Raw genomic sequence first — 17,048 nt, 5'->3', positions numbered from 1 at the left:
TTTGAGCCTTGCTGTCGGAGCTCTTTTTGCAAAGCCTTGGTGTACCACCCGGAAACAACGCTCCTTGCTTGCTTTCGGCCTCCGCTCCTTTGGGTTCCGTTACCACTTGCGACGAATTGTTAAGGCCACCAGCCGATGGGCCACGCCCTTCTGGAGAGCGAGCTAGCTTCCTTCCTACGAATGGATTGAACGCCATTTCATTCTCCTCTATTTGGTTTTTTATTTTAGTATTGTTGTTGCTCATCATTTATTTAATTGGGTCCCCACTTGAGGCCGCTATCTTGGTCCGAGTGTGCAGTTACCTATATAGATCTCGTGGTTGTCTATGCGAAGGAAGGGAGGCCACGTGAAGGTTGACGCAGTCCCTCATGAAGACTGCGTTCAGAGCCAGATCAGTATTAATCAGGAGGATCTCAACCGAACCTGCACCACCAACTTAATGATGACGGACTTTGAACGTACCCCAAGGCCTGCCAAGGTTTTAACGGGACGGAGGCGAATGGGACATTAACCGGAAAGTCATTTCGACGGTGTGTCAAGCCGTGTACTGAGATTTCCGAATGCCACATTCGCCAGCCATTAACAAACATATCCAAGTCGTTGATTCCAGTGTACCTTAATTAAGACCTTACTGGGCTCAGTCTTAAAGTGACAATCACCTTAAATTTACAAATATTTACCCCTTTACCTTCCTGAGTGTGTATCCCACGTCGTATAGTTGCCTCCCTATCTTGGGTAGGTATTCCCTCGAAGCAACCCCGTACTAACCTGTGGATGCTTAATTCAGGGCGGCATCTACTCGCCCTGCCACTGGAGGTTCTCAGGGTGCTTTAGGACTTTTAAGCCAAACCCTCCTCACCAGCCGCTCTTGGTCGAGGACTGCTTATTTGATATTCGCAGCTAACCTAATTAATAGGCCGTTCACTGTCCGCCAACAGTGACCCCCTTGGCCTGAGCTCGGCCTAATGGATGTATGCTTCTCTCTGTCCCGATTCTCTCCAGGGACTGCTTACACTCTAAAACGCATTTAGATGCTGTTGTATGCGAGATTATTGCTTTAATTGCTGCTTGACTGTCAATATAAAAGTTAGCACGATTGCAGCTTAGGCTATTTTCTTCCAGGGTTTCTACTGCTTTGGTTACGTCTACTATTTTCGCTTGGAAAACGCTACAGTAATCCGGCAGCCTGCAGGATCTGTTTATTTTCGGATCAGCGCAGTATACCTCAGACCCTACTCCTTCCACTACTTTGGAACCATCTGTGTACACATGTATCGCCTCGTCCGCCATTTGAGCACCCTTGCGCCAACCGCCCACCTCTATTGTGGCCTTAAGATCGCCCTCGAAGCGCAGATGGAATCAGGTATTCTGTTCGTCTTGTGATTGCTGACGCTATACTACTATGGCCGTATGGTCGGCGCTCAAGCTGCCCCGAGGCACCGAGCCTGGTTGCAGTTGTTAACGCTATGTTCTTTGCTACCAGGTCTACAGGTGGAATGTGCAGAATGGCATATAGTGCAGCTGTCGGGGTTGTTTTCAGGGCTCCCGTAGTGCTAAGCATTGATAGTCTGCATACGCCCTCTAATTTTTTGAGGTAGGTTGCTTTTTGTGTGGCTTTCCACCAAACAAGAACTCCATAGTATAGAATAGGGCTTACAATCGCTGTAAAAACCCAATGAGGAAGAGAGGGCGATAAGCACCACCTACACCCCAGCATTCTTTTACATGCATAAAGTGCCGTTGAAGCCTTCTTCACCCTCTCCTCCACGTTGACCTTCCATGACAGCTTACTGTCTAGGATGATTCCTAGATACTTTGTGCAAGGTTTCTCCTGTAGGGTATACGATAGCACGAAGATCGAAAAGAAATGGATAACCCGCCCACAAATCATCGATAACAATCCGACAACTGGTCGAAAACGCAGTCCGGTTTCTGTTCCGTTTCCAGTTTCGCTCTTGGTTTCCCATCTTTCTTTTCCTCTACCCTCTTTTTTTATTCCTTGTCTTTCCTTTCCACCAACAATCGAGGCGTCTTCACCAAATTTAGTACAGGAGCAATCATGATGCATTGGTACTGAAAATCAGACTATAACCGCGCCCTCTTCTTCGATATAGCAAATGTATAAATATGGGGAAGATGAGACAGTACTTCATTAAGAAATGCTGATAAAATGGTGCAACTTAGCGATTGAATTGACTTTATTACGCAAAATACTGATTTATTTAAATTTTTCAAATGGAAATAGAATTAGTACCGCCCACATTAAGTAGAGAAAAGTCGTAATTTGCAAGATGTAAATCAATAGCTAATTTGGTTTTGAAATGTTTTTGAAAGTCCAGGGAAGGTTTGAAAAGTGTGCAAATATTATAAAAATATTAGGAATTAGCTGCAAATTTCGTACTGTCTGAAAATCTCAATATATATAGAAATGCGTTGCTGTGCGTTAATCTCTTTAGCTCTCAATTTTTATACTCAGTTGAGCAGAGCTCACAGAGTATATTAAGTTTGATTCGATAACGGTTGGTTGTACATATATAAAGGAATCGAGATAGATATAGACTTCCATATATCAAAATAATCAGGATCGAAAAAAAATTTGATTGAGCCATGTCCGTCCGTCCGTCCGTTAACACGATAACTAGTAAATTTTGAGGTATCTTGATGAAATTTGGTATGTAGGTTCCTGAGCACTCATCTCAGGTCGCTATTTAAAATGAACGATATCGGACTATAACCACGCCCACTTTTTCGATATCGAAAATTTCGAAAAACCGAAAAAGTGCGATAATTCATTACAAAAGACCGATAAAGCGACGAAACTTGGTAGATGAGTTGAACTTATGACGCAGAATAGAATATTAGCCAAATTTTGGACAATGGGCGTGGCACCGCCCACTTTTAAAAGAAGGTAATTTAAAACTTTTGCAAGCTGTAATTTGGCAGTCGTTGAAGATATCATGATGAAATTTGGCAGGAACGTTACTCCTATTACTGTATGTACGCTTAATAAAAATTAGCAAAATCGGAGAAGGACCAGGCCCACTTTTAAAAAAAAAATTTTTTTTAAGTAAAATTTTTACAAAAAATTTAATATCTTTACAGTATATAAGTAAATTATGTCAACATTTAACTCCAGTAATGATATGGTGCAACAAAATATAAATATAAAAGAAAATTTCAAAATGGGAGTGGCTCCGCCCTTTTTCATTTAATTTGTCTAGGATACTTTTAACGCCATAGGTCAGGTCAGGTTGGGTGGTAGCTTCCCTGATGAGAGGAAGCTCACTTGGACAACATGACGGTCCGTTGTGATACCACATATAATAAACTAAACTAACGGTGACGTAGATATAACTACTTAGAGAATCGTTGGGTAGCAACGATAAAGTTCCGAATGATCCCGATCTCAACCTTGGATAGCTCCTCGGGAGATCCAAGTGAGTCACGACCAAAATACTTTCGCCTAGTTCTGGCAAAAGCTGGGCAGTCAAGCATAAAGTGATTTGGTGATTCCACCTCATCATCCTCCATACAGCTGCAGCAGGATGGAGTTTCCAATATATTGAGACGTACCGCATGGATACCCATGGGACAGTGCCCTGTCAAAACCCCAATGACCATTGATAGGTGAGCCTTAGTGAACCCAATTATTTCAGCAGACCTCCTGCCATCCACTTTCGGCCAGAAAGATCTTGATATCCTACAAGACGTAGTGTCCGCCCAACGTTTGCTGAGCTGACTCGAGGCCCAGCTATGGAAGAGCAATCCACAGGTGGCTAGCGGAATCCCGAAATCCCTACAGCCATCTTCATCCGGTTCAGTTGTACCGATTCGGGCTAAGAGATCCGCTTGACAGTTACCCGGAATATCACTATGGCCCGGGACCCAGATAATCTTAATTGTAAAATAATTCGATGCAATCGCAAGTGTGGTCAGGCACTCCCAGACCACCCTCGATCGCACTGTAGTTGAGCTCAAGGCCTTTATAGCCGCTTGGCTATCAGAGTAGATGTTAAATTCCCTAACCGTAGTAGCGCTGGATAGCATTTCATCCACCGCATCCTTAATCGCAGCAACTTCCGCTTGGAATACACTGCAGTGATCAGCCAACTTAAACTTGCGGCTTACATTTAGCTCTTGACAAAAGACCCCCCCGCCAACCTTTCCGTCCAACTTCGACCCATCCGTGAACAAGTTAACCGGTCCCATGCCCCAGATAATTCCTCTTCTCCACTCCTCCCTCGGGGGAATGACTGGGGTGAAGGTTGTATAGGGAGCGGCCACCGGCATGCAATAGTCCGTCCTGTCCGGGATAAAGTCGAAACTAGTAAGAAGGCTAGAGTGTCCGAAATCAGAAAGCATATAACCCATATCACGAAGCCTGACCAACGACCGGGCCGCGGCTGCCTTTCCCGCAATATCTACTGGATGTATATTCAGCATGACATTCAGTGCCAAGGTAGGTGTTGTTCTCATAGCGCCACTGATGCCGATAAGCGCCGTCCGTTGCACTGACACTAGCATTTTGGAGGTGCTCGCCGTGTCCAGTGCTTTCCACCAGACCAGCACCCCATATAGCAGAATCGGTTTGACAACCATCTCATAAAGCCAGTGTACTACTCCTGGCGAGAGCCCCCATCTCTTTCCGATAGCCCCCCTGCAGCAGTACAAGGCAACCGCGGCCTTCCTGGCCCTATCTTCCACATTGGGCCTCCAGGACAGCTTCTTGTCCAGAACAATTCCCAAATATTTAACCCTGTCAGTAAGTACCAACGGTACCCCTCCAATCGAAGGAGTTCTGAAGTCGGGTATCTTATATCTCCTTGTAAAAAGAACCAATTCTGTTTTTCCCGGGTTGACCGCCACTCCACATGATTCAGCCCACCTAGCCACAGTATCCAGGTATCCCTGCAGAACATCGCGCAGGGTGCCCAGAAATTTGCCCCTGACTAGGATAGCGAGGTCATCTGCATAGGCAACCACCCGACAGCCATTGGCTTCCAGCTCCATAAGAAGCTCGTTGACTACCACAACCCAGAGCAGAGGAGATAGGACACCTCCCTGTGGCGTGCCCCTGCACACCTTCCTCCTTATTATGGCTCCTCCCCACTCCGCTGCGACAATTCTGCCGCATAGAAGTTTGCTAATAAATTCAACCAGAGCCGCTTCGACTCCTAAACCCACCAGAGCTCTTTCGATTGCCCCCGGTAGAACATTGTTAAAAGCCCCCTCGATGTCTAGAAAGGCACCCAGAGCATACTCTTTATGTTCTAGAGACCCCTCTATTTGCTTTACAATCGAATGGAGAGCCGTTTCCGTCGATCTGCCTTTGCAGTACGCATGCTGTGAAGCCGACAGTAACCCCCCAGGTATCCTTTCTCGTAGGTACAGGTCAATCAGCCGCTCAAGCGTCTTAAGAAGAAACGACGAGAGACTGATTGGCCTGAAATCCTTAGGTGTTACATGAGAGCCCCTGCCGGCCTTCGGAATGAAGATGACCCTAACCGTGTGCCACGACCTAGGGATATAGTTAAGCCTGAGGCAGTTAGTGTAGATGATGGCCAACCAGCGGCAGGAAATCCCTAAAGACCTTTGAAGTTGCGCAGGAATGATGCCATCCGGACCGGGTGACTTATAGGGCTTGAACGAATTTATAGCCCAGGATATTTGACTTTCCCGTAGTGGGATGGCAGGCATTTCTGCATGGCCAGCAACCGCCGACCACGCAAGCGAAGATCCCTGCGCAACTGGGACATCGGGAAAATGATTGTCCAGTAAAAGTCTCAGGGACTCCTCGCTACTCATCGACCAGTCCCCACCATCATCTCTCAGATACCCCCGAGGGGCGGGATTCCTAGAGAGTATTTTTCTAAGCCTCGCGGATTCATTGCAGCCCTCCACGTTTTCACAGAAGCTTCGCCATGAATCCCGCTTGGCTAACCTTATTTCATATTTATAAATCCCCAGACTCACCTTATAGAGCTCCCAGTCCGAGGGTAGTCTACTCCTCCTGGCTCTATTAAAGAGCCGCCTACTGGACGCTCTTAGGTCGTCAAGGGAATCAGACCACCAGGGCGGCTTGCCCTTCCCCCTGTAAGTTTTCAGTGGGCAGGACTGTTGAAAGGCGCTATTGCCTGCCAAGGTGAAGTTTTCCACCAGATCGTCTATTTCAGATTCGGACAGGTCCGAACCAGCGATAGGCGCCTCAGGCAATAGCTCTCCCAACTTCCTACAATACAAGTCCCAGTTGGTACTTTTAGGGTTCCTAAAAGATATTTTACCGGGACGTTCTTCATTCACCGAGAACTGAATATATCGGTGATCAGAGAAAGAGTGCTCGTTGAGAACCCTCCATCCAGATATCCGATCTTCCAGTTCTCTGCTAACCAGGGTGAGGTCCAAGACCTCCTCCCTTACCGCAGTAATAAAAGTCGGGTCATTCCCCCTATTACATATACAAAGTCCCTCATCTACAATAAAAGTAAATAAAGACTCACCTCTGGTGTTCGTATCCGAGCTCCCCCATATGCTATGGTGTGCATTAGCATCGGCACCTATGATTACGCCAACACCTCTCCGCCTTGCTTCAGCGGTGATTTCGCCCAGTATCACAGGCGGTGGTCCCGTTATGTCCCCATGGGGCATATACGCTGAGACCACCCACAATTCGCTACTGCCTCGCTCGAGGCAGACCGTGGTTACGTCAGCATTGCTGAAATTAGAGAGAATAAAAGCTTTAAATTCCTTTTTAATAAGCACACAGGATCTAGGCCTACCTGCCTCCCCATGCACCAAGGTGTTGAATTTTCCCGTCCTTAATCCAGAAATTTTTCCGCCGTTACTACTCAGCCACGGCTCCTGGACAAGGACAATATCCACTCCGCCTTTCTCAAGACAGAGCAACAAGTTTGCGGAAGCCGCCTTAGAATGCTGAAGATTGATTTGACGGATTTCCATCAACACCACTCTTCTTCTTCTGCACCCCATCCTTGGCGGCTTCGCCCTCGGAGACTAGGAGATCCTCCTCCTCCCCCAACAGACGACTTACACTGATGACGGATCCCGCCATCGATGATTCGCCCTCGGAGGCCAGGAGCTCCTCCTCGGCCCTATCAGCCAGACGACTAGCACTGACGACAGATCCCGCTATTGACGGGACGTCAACAGTGCTTTCGCTGTCCAAATTAGCGGAGTCAGCATCCACAACCATGGGTACTGGCTCCCCTGCGGACGCCTCCACCTCCCGAACAGTCTCTGTGGGAGAGGAACCATCCCCCCTGGAATCGGCGTGGTAGATTTTAAGAACCACACGCTCGAGGCCATAGGAGATAACCCCCCTCGTGTCAGAGAGAGGACCGGTGGACTCTGCGTTTAGCAGAATCAGCACTTGCCGACGTGGCCCAACAGCCTCCTCTACTCTGAGGACCCTCCAGTTATGCGTCGGAAGGTTCGGGTTGCAGTAACGCATTAGTTCGAGTATTTTCTCCGGCTGAGATGGCCCGGCAGGCAACCACACCCGAGCCCTCGGTCGAAGGGGGAGATCCCTCCGTTCCACGGCCTCGAGTCTGGCCCCCCTCCAGACCTCCCCTACCAAAGAAATTATTTTCTTAAAGATACAGGCCGACCGCTCGTCAGCACAAGTAATCAGTCTAAAACCATGATACCACCCCGAGTATTCGAAGCATGGCCGCGTACCTGGGCTCTCCATAACAGCGGTCATATAGGCCGCTGATATGGCGCTGGCGACCCACGGCCACTCCTCTCGGGAGATGGCACCATCCTCCCTACTCCTATCCAGGACCCCGAGGGTGATGGAGCCTGCACGTTTAGCGATTTCGCTAAACGAAATTGCGTCCCCACCTCCTCGGGCCCTTTTTGTCGTTGAGGCATTCCGCTCATCCGACCTTTGCCGCTTCATAGCCCCCAAACCCTGCTGCTCACCCGCATCGTTCGACACCGGTGTGTGGTCGTCGCAAGCTACGACGCTCCTGGCCCACTCCAGCGTCCGGGAATGCTTCTCAGACATCTGAGCTGCATCCCTTCCGCCGTAGCGCTCCAAGATCTTCTCAGCTAAGCGCCGATCACCCAGAGCTTTCCTACGCGGCGTCGATCGCCTACCTTTCCCGGCAGGCTTCGACCCCAGGGCTCCCGTTGGGAAAGCTCCTCGCGACAGGGCTTCCTTACTAGTACTGGGCTGCTCCGTCGCATTCGTCGGACCTCTGCCTTTCCCTGTCACAGCCCCATATGGGCCTACATTGGGTGTCGGTTTCGACACCCCTCCACTAACCGAACTACCCGTACCTACGGGGTTTGAAACCAAACCCCTGCGCTGATCCGTCTGATCAGCCCTTTTGACCCGCCGGGAGCTTTCCCGGCTGGCGGCGACCTGCTTCGGAGCACTCTCCGCACCTGTCGCGTCCCCCGCACCATGACGACTTTCGCCGTCACTCCTACCCTCCTTTTTCTTCGTCTTCGTGTCCATTCTAAGAAGTCCCCCCTCAAGGCCGCTATCCGGAGCCGATTGTGTAGTCGCCCTTCAACGGTCCCGTGGTTATCTATGCTGCGCAGGGAGGCCACGCGAGGGTTGACGCATTACCTTATGAGTAATGCGTTCAGAGCCAGACCGGACGCAAAGCGGGAAAATCTTCAACCGCACCTACACCACCAACTTAACGGCGACGGAGCCGGAACGTACCTTGAGGCCCGCCACGGTTTTAACGGGACGTGGGCAGGTGCAGCATTAGCCTACCAGCCATTTCGATAGGGTTTCACCCCGACCTACTAAGGTGGCAGAATACTGCACCTACCAGCCCAAAGTCATCAATTCCTATCCATAGTCAAAATCAAGTCCCTAACAATCCGGTTCGTCACCATTGAGTACCGATCTTGACCCTTAACAGGGTCCTCCCTCCCCTGAGCTCGGCACAATGACTCAGGGGTGCGGGTTTTATCGAGTTGTCCTCTCTAGATCCGCCATTATCAGTAGAAGCAGGGGCACCTCGTGCAGGACGTGACAACCAATCACGTGTGACAATTCGTCACTATGGCCGGTCTAAGACTGATACCAGTCCCTGATCCAGAGCCTGGAACCACGTATGATATCCAAGCCAAGTATCTTAACCCCCATAGGGGCATAGCTTTTATGACGCTAACTGTTCTCTGTGAAAATGGGCGATGATGCCACGCCCAGTTTTTATACACAGTCGCCCGTCTGTCCTTCCGCATGGCCGTTAACACGATAACTTGAGCAAAAATCGACATATCTTTAATGAACTTAGTTCACGTACTTAGTTGAACTCACTTTATCTTGGTATGGAAAATGAACGAAATCCGACTATGACCACGCCCACTTTTTCGATATCGAAAATTACGAAAAATGAAAAAAAAATGCCATAATTCTACACCAAATACGAAAAAAGGGATGAATTTGGTAATTGGATTGTTTTATTGACGCTAAATATAACTTTAGAAAAAACTTTATAAAATGGTTGTGACACCTACCATATTAAGTAGAAGAAAATGAAAAGTTCTGCAGGGCGAAATAAAAAACCCTTAAAATCTTGGCAGGTATTACATATATAAATAAATTAGCGGTATCCAACAGATGATGTTCAGGGTTACCCTGGTCCACATTTTGGTCGATATCTGGAAAACGCCTTCACATATACAACTACAACCACTCCCTTTTAAAACTCTCATTAATACCTTTAATTTTATACCCATATCGTACAAACTCATTCTAGAGTCACCCCTGGTCCACCTTTATGGCGATATCTCGAAAATGCGTCCACCTATAGAACTAAGCCCCACGCCCTTTTAAAATACTCATTAACACCTTTCATTTGATACCCATATCGTACAAACATATTCTAGAGTCACCCCTGGTCCACCTTTATGGCGATATCTCGAAAAGGCGAACACCTATAGAACGAAGGCCCACCCCCTTTTAACAATACTCATTAACACCTTTCATTTGATACCCATATAGTACAAACAAACTCTAGAGTCACCCCTGGTCCACCTTTATGGCGATATCTCGAAACGGCGTCCACCTATGGAACTAAGGATTACTCCCTTTTAAAATACTCATTAACACCTTTCTTTTGATACCCTTATTGTACAAACAAATTCTAGGGTCACCCCTGCTCCACCTTTATGGCGATATCTCGAAACGGCGTCCACCTATGGAACTAAGGATTACTCCCTTTTAAAATACTCATTAACACCTTTCTTTTGATACCCATATTGTACAAACAAATTCTAGGGTCACCCCTGCTCCACCTTTATGGCGATATCTCGAAACGGCGTCCACCTATGGAACTAAGGATTACTCCCTTTTAAAATACTCATTAACACCTTTCTTTTGATACCCATATTGTACAAACAAATTCTAGGGTCACCCCTGGTCCACCTTTATGGCGATATCTCGAAAATACGACCACCTATACAACAACCACCACTCCCTTTTAAAACCCTCATTAATACCTTTAATTTGATACCCATATCGTACAAACACATTCTAGAGTCACCCCTGGTCCACCTTTATGGCGATATTTCGAAACGGTGTCCACCTATAGAACTAAGGCCCAATCCCTTTTAAAGTACTCATTAACACCTTTCGTTTGATGCCCATATTGTGCAAACAAATTCTAGGGTCACCCCTGGTCCACCTTTATGGCGATATCTCGAAACGGCGTCCACCTATGGAACTAAGTATTACTCCCTTTTAAAATGCTCATTAACACCTTTCTTTTGATACCCATATTGTACAAACAAATTCTAGGGTCACCCCTGGTCCACCTTTATGGCGATATCTCGAAACGGCGTCCACCTATGGAACTAAGGATTAATCCCTTTTAAAATACTCATTAACACCTTTCATTTGATACCCATATCGTACAAACGCATTCTAGAGTCACCCTTGGTCCACCTTTATGGCGATATCTCGAAAAGGCGACCACCTATACAACAACCACCACTCCCTTTTAAAACCCTCATTAATACCTTTAATTTGATACCCATATCCTACAAACACATTCTAGAGTCACCCCTGGTCCACCTTTATGGCGATATCTCGAAACGGCGTCCACCTATGGAACTAAGGATTACTCCCTTTTAAAATACTCATTAACACCTTTCATTTGATACCCATATTGTACAAACAAATTCTAGGGTCACCCCTGCTCCACCTTTATGGCGATATCTCGAAACGGCGTCCACCTATGGAACTAAGGATTACTCCCTTTTAAAATACTCATTAACACCTTTCTTTTGATACCCATATTGTACAAACAAATTCTAGGGTCACCCTTGGTCCACCTTTATGGCGATATCTCGAAAATGCGACCACCTATACAACAACCACCACTCCCTTTTAAAACCCTCATTAATACCTTTAATTTGATACCCATATCGTACAAACACGTTCTAGAGTCACCCCTGGTCCACCTTTATGGCGATATTTCGAAACGGCGTCCACCTATAGAACTAAGGCCCAATCCCTTTTAAAGTACTCATTAACACCTTTCGTTTGATGCCCATATTGTGCAAACAAATTCTAGGGTCACCCCTGGTCCACCTTTATGGCGATATCTCGAAACGGCGTCCACCTATGGAACTAAGTATTACTCCATTTTAAAATGCTCATTAACACCTTTCTTTTGATACCCATATTGTACAAACAAATTCTAGGGTCACCCCTGGTCCACCTTTATGGTGATATTTCGAAACGGCTTCCACCTATAGAACTAAGGCTCACTCCCTTTTAAAATACTCATTAACACCATTCGTTTGATGCCCATATTGTACAAACAAATTCTAGGGTGGCCCTGGTCCACCTTTGTGGCGATATCTCGAAACGGCGTCCACCTATGGAACTAAGGATTACTCCCTTTTAAAATACTCATTAACATCTTTCATTTGATACCCATATCGTACAAACGCATTCTAGAGTCAACCCTGATCCACCTTTATGGCTATATCCATAAATGGCGTCCACCTATAGAACTATGCCCCACTCCCTCATAAAATACTCTTTAATGCCTTTCATTTGATACACATGTCATACAAGCACATTCCAGGGTTTCGCTCGGTTCATTTTTCCGTATGTTGTCACCATAGCTCTCAACTGAGTATGTAATGTTCGGTTACACCCGAACTTAACCTTCCTTACTTGTTTTTATTTCGTTATGTTCGAAACATCGTTTAAAGAAAAACAATTTGGAAAAGTGGGTGGGCCGCGCCCCCAGGCAATAAAAATCTCATGTTACCAAAAATCCGACTTTGTTTTGCTGAAACTATTGATACTTGAGTATGTGCAGTCCATACATATATTCATCTGTATCGGATTTTGGAATAGAATGGGGGATGGAGAAGAATGAGAAGAACTAGAGAGAAGAAAGAAGAGGGAACTAGAAAGAGACGGAGAAAGAGATAGAAATATACGAAGATAGAGAGAGGGGGAAGTAGAGTAAGAGGTAAAAACATACATATATCAAATTTAAGGAAGAACAACGGCTGCCGGATCTGCCCCCCTTAGCCCCTTTACGTTAATCTCTTCTTTTAATGCCATAATTCGAAATCGATGATGTTACATTGTAAGAACATTTCTTTGAGACTATTTAGCGTTCGTGACATTTCTCTTTAAATGTATCCTTAAAATACATAATCTCAGGTTTCGCCCGAACTTAGACTTCTTTACTTCTTAACAAGGTATTGCCGAAAATTTTAAAGTTACCTTAATCGATCTCTGACAGAAAATCAAAGTTAATTTAGTGGAGTGGCTAAAAATATGATAATTCGTTTTATCAATAAATATTTGTTAGACACTTATTGTTATATCCTGAACTATAACTGACTGTGACTAATATAATGCATCCACTTTCTGATTATGGCGGCTGGAAAATGTCTAAACAAATCGAATATCGGATCCATTCTTGATAACAAATGTTTAAGATCTGATTCTAAGAAGAAAATGCTAAAAAATATCATAAGCAAAACAAATTTTTAAGAAATTCACATGATTATTTAAAGGAAGGCATACCCCGAATTCCGGTAAAACTACTAATGCACAAATTCAATCTATGTGCAGCCTCTTACCGGCCGGTCAGCTCACTCCAACCTAAGCCGACTTTAACGACGAAGAAATCGCCAAGATTCGCTAGTACTCTGTTTAGGCCTTTAAATTTCGTACTGCTGGTCCTCAAACATGTAAGCATGCGGCATGAGTCAATACAATACATAACCAGTGAGCCGATAAATACCAACAATGCGCATACAGGGGATGAAGACCGGCTGAATGATTTCTTATATTTAGTTGAATAGTAGAATTGAAGTCGTGTTATACTGATAGCGCATGCGTAAATAATATTTTTCATTTTGTATGTGACATCCGGTATAAAACACACACGTATTTATAGTTAAAGTGAAATTAAGCGATCGAAAAAGAATTTACTTACTTAAATACAAATATTGAAACGAATTGTGAAGTACTTTGGTTCAAAATATAAAATCCAACAAATTATATAATTGTGAAAGTGGCTTAACTTACACTTTATGTGTCTGTGAAATAACAAAGAAATCGAAATGCATAGTTAATAAATTATGTGTGTGAATTAATACCTTTAAAAAAAATTGCTTTTAGAAACCAGTTTAAATTTCTCACGAAAAAAATATATTAAAGAAAAATTACTTTCATCCCATTCAATCAGTGAAGAATTATTTGTTATTGACATACATATAGTTGGTTTACTACCTGCTCAACATTTTCATTTTACAGTGAACCTTCACTACGAACCACTTAGAGTTCAATAACAACTCTACCTGGCTACGCACACGAAAAGAAAAAAATACGATAAAACAACAACAATTTAAACGAACACCGAATATTTTTTTTACCTGATTTTATTGTTATTGAAAAGCAATAATTTTAAGATACAATCCTGCTCTTAATCGAAAATCACTTCTCGCTCTTACTTGCTTCGCTATCGTATAGTTTTTCGTGGAAAAGTCGATAAAAAGTTCAAAATTGCTCGACTAAAACACTTGTTCGGCAAAAAAATGAAGTACATTAATAACATACATAAGGAATCCTATACATTGGTGGCCCGGAAGCGCCATATGAAGAAAATGCTGTACGTATTATGAATAAATATTTATCAATATAGTATTCACTATTAATCAATCTTTCACACACTTTGATGCATACATTTGCGACAAAAATCGTCAAAATTTTCATTTGCCGTGACGTCAAAGATATTAAACACAAATTTGTTAATAATCGATTACCTTAACAGGTTTAGTTCTAACAGAAGCATTACAAGTGAGGGTGAGGTATATAATGATATCAAATTGATAGTTTCAATTTATATTGTTTATGATTGTGATATGATTAGGATATGACATTGATAATTATCTTAGTCGCAACTTTCGCATGGACACCTAGCGTTTCAGTTTCAGCTTCTTCAAAATTGTCCTAAGATAATTATTAGGTCTTGTTCGAACTGCTGGATCGTGGCCCCTACTGCCATGATATTGATATTTTCAATTACCGTCAGTTATGTCAAACAATACATGACGGACGCGCTTTGTTACTATACGACCAACGTTTTCGAGACAGTTGAGCACTAGATAATGAATTAATGAATGTTTTCTCGATGTATAACTCGTATCGTCAAAGGGAGAGCCTTAAAACACCGAAAAGGTTTGGAGACTTTCCACTTCGCATTTAAAAGGCAATTTTGAAGAAAGTGTGTCCAGTTCTGCTAGATGGTTCGACTACAGAATAGTGCTATGCAACGATGCGGGAAGTTTCATTATGCACTGAGTTCAAGAATGGCCTTCTGGTGTTGATACTCTAATTTGCAATACCATGGCGCAATGTTATCAGAGACGCCAGTAAAATCGTGGCTTGTGAAATGCAGCTGACTTCAAGAACATTGGTTGGCAAAACTTTAGAAAGGATTTATGTCTATACTAGCAGACCCGACAGACGTTGTTCTGCCCTAAATTTGGTATATCTGCATACATTTTAATAAACTTTTTCGGTCTAAATGTGCCCTCGCCCCTCTACACTTTTTCCTAATCTTTGTATTCACTCCTCCCTCCGTATTTTTCGCTTCATCTATCTCCATCTTCGTCTCATTCTATCTCTTTCTCAGTCTCCCCTCTTTTCTCTTCTCTCAAATTTTTCTCATTCTTCTTCATATCTTATTACCAGACCCAGAGGGTGGTACGTATTTTGTTCCAGTCCCATTCCGAGTCTCAGTCCCAGTCCCACCCCGAGTCTCAGCCCCATTCCTAATCCCAGTCCCAGTCCGTCTCTGGTCTACTTCCCGGAAAAAAGCATCGTAAATACTAATATAGGCAAATTTATATACCAAATTTCAAGCCAATCGAATAGGACGTATGTAAATAGGTATGGGGGTATTATTAATTCATGTCTTTATTTCGGCTTCGCATGCATATTTAATAGTTTTGCAAGGTTGATGCGGCTAAATCGAATATCACAATGAAAATTACGTAAAAGCTCTCAGCAACAGCTTTCATTTGATATCCAAAATACACACACATTCTAGGGGTATCCGGGTCCATGTTCGAGACCCTAGTCACCAATAGGTATGAAAACTACCCTGCAGTAAAGCACTCATCAACAGTTTTCATTTGATATCCATATTGTATAAACACATTCTAGGGGTGCCCGGGTCCACGTGTTGGCCTATATCTCGAGACCCTAGTCACCGATAGGTATGAAAACTACCCTGTACTAAAGTACTCATCAACAGCTTTCATTTGATATCCATATTGTATAAACATATTCTGGGGGTGCCCGGGTCCACGTTTTGGCTTATATCTCGAGACCCTAGGTACCCAGGGGTACGAAAAATTCCCAGTATCAAAGTACTCATAAACAGCTTCCATTTGATACCCATATTGTACAAACACTTCCTGGAGTTACCCGGGTCCATGTTTTGGCCTATATCTCGAGACCATAGTCACCCGGTATCATAATTGGTACAATGGGAGGCTATATTCGATGTAATCGTATAGGTTATGGACCCCTCCAAAAATTTACCCAGATCGGTCAAATTTGGTGTCAATAATTCGTCTTGTCAATCACATTCATAGTGGGCCATGAAAACTTTTTTTCCTCTACCTATGAACAGATATAAAAGTAAGATTCCTTTTGTTGTCACTAATAATTTCATTTCATTCTTCGAATATCCCATTTAACTATGGAATCGTAACATACGATCACGGATTGAAAACCATTTGCAATTAAGTGATAAAAATTAGGCTATCCAACTATTTAAAAAAATAATAATATATTATGGATCTAGTGAGTACGCATTGTCTCTAGTTCACATATTATTTCATTGTGATTGTGACTGCTCAGATGCAGCGATTTTTAGATGTGACTGTGATTGAACAGAAGTATTGGAAGAGCAATATTACCTAAATCAATAATCGCAATCACAGAACTAATCACAGCTCTCCGCGCAGAAACAATTAGCTGGTATTATATTGTAACGAATTTACTTGCAAATCCTCTTATTTGCCCTTTTTCTAGGTTCGTATCGCTAAACTGTTGAATAAATAACTCCAATATTGAATAATGGAAAAATGGCCTTTATTAAAATACTTCACAATAACACTCAAACTGTGCAACGAATAGCTTAATAACCAAACTGATGGCTCAAATGAAACTCCACTATTCAAAATAATACTGCTATTGCTCGCTAGATATCGTCTTAGTCGTAACTGCTTGACAACTCAAATCAAACTGAATTACAGCGCCTCTACATCTGTCGCCTTTTATACTCTTTGATTTTAACATTCGCATTTTCTAGAATCCACTAGCATTGTCCATGACCTCTCAAACTTCTCAGCTGTAACTACAATTGCACAATTTTATAGTTTTTCTCATTGCATACTTATAGGAGTATCTCAGATATATGCATGTGTTAGTGCATTGACTCTCCGCTGCTCGTATACGTACATGGTACATATATGTAGACGCAGTTATTGTTTCGTTTATGTAGATACATAAT

The 17,048-nt window shown here is 43.8% G+C and overlaps 1 protein-coding gene across 8 annotated transcripts in view; it reads left to right on the top strand.

Annotated features, from left to right (window-relative positions):
- Window positions 1–17,048, top strand: part of RapGAP1 (Rap GTPase activating protein 1) — a 503,114-nt gene that overhangs the window by 174,273 nt on the left and 311,793 nt on the right. Inside the window, exon 1 of one of the 8 annotated variants that reach the window (XM_067766592.1) lies at window positions 14,019–14,132. The exons of the other annotated variants lie outside the window; for them this stretch is intronic. Within the exon in view, the coding sequence (XP_067622693.1) occupies window positions 14,059–14,132 (74 nt within the window). The 5' untranslated portion in view covers window positions 14,019–14,058. Of the gene's footprint in view, window positions 1–14,018; window positions 14,133–17,048 lie in introns of those variants that run through there. 8 annotated transcript variants of the gene reach the window in all.

Source organism: Eurosta solidaginis, chromosome 2 (genome assembly GCF_040869045.1).
Source record: "Eurosta solidaginis isolate ZX-2024a chromosome 2, ASM4086904v1, whole genome shotgun sequence".
Classification (NCBI taxonomy): Eukaryota; Metazoa; Arthropoda; class Insecta; order Diptera; family Tephritidae; genus Eurosta; species Eurosta solidaginis.
This window is presented reverse-complemented; position numbering and strand designations above follow the sequence as displayed.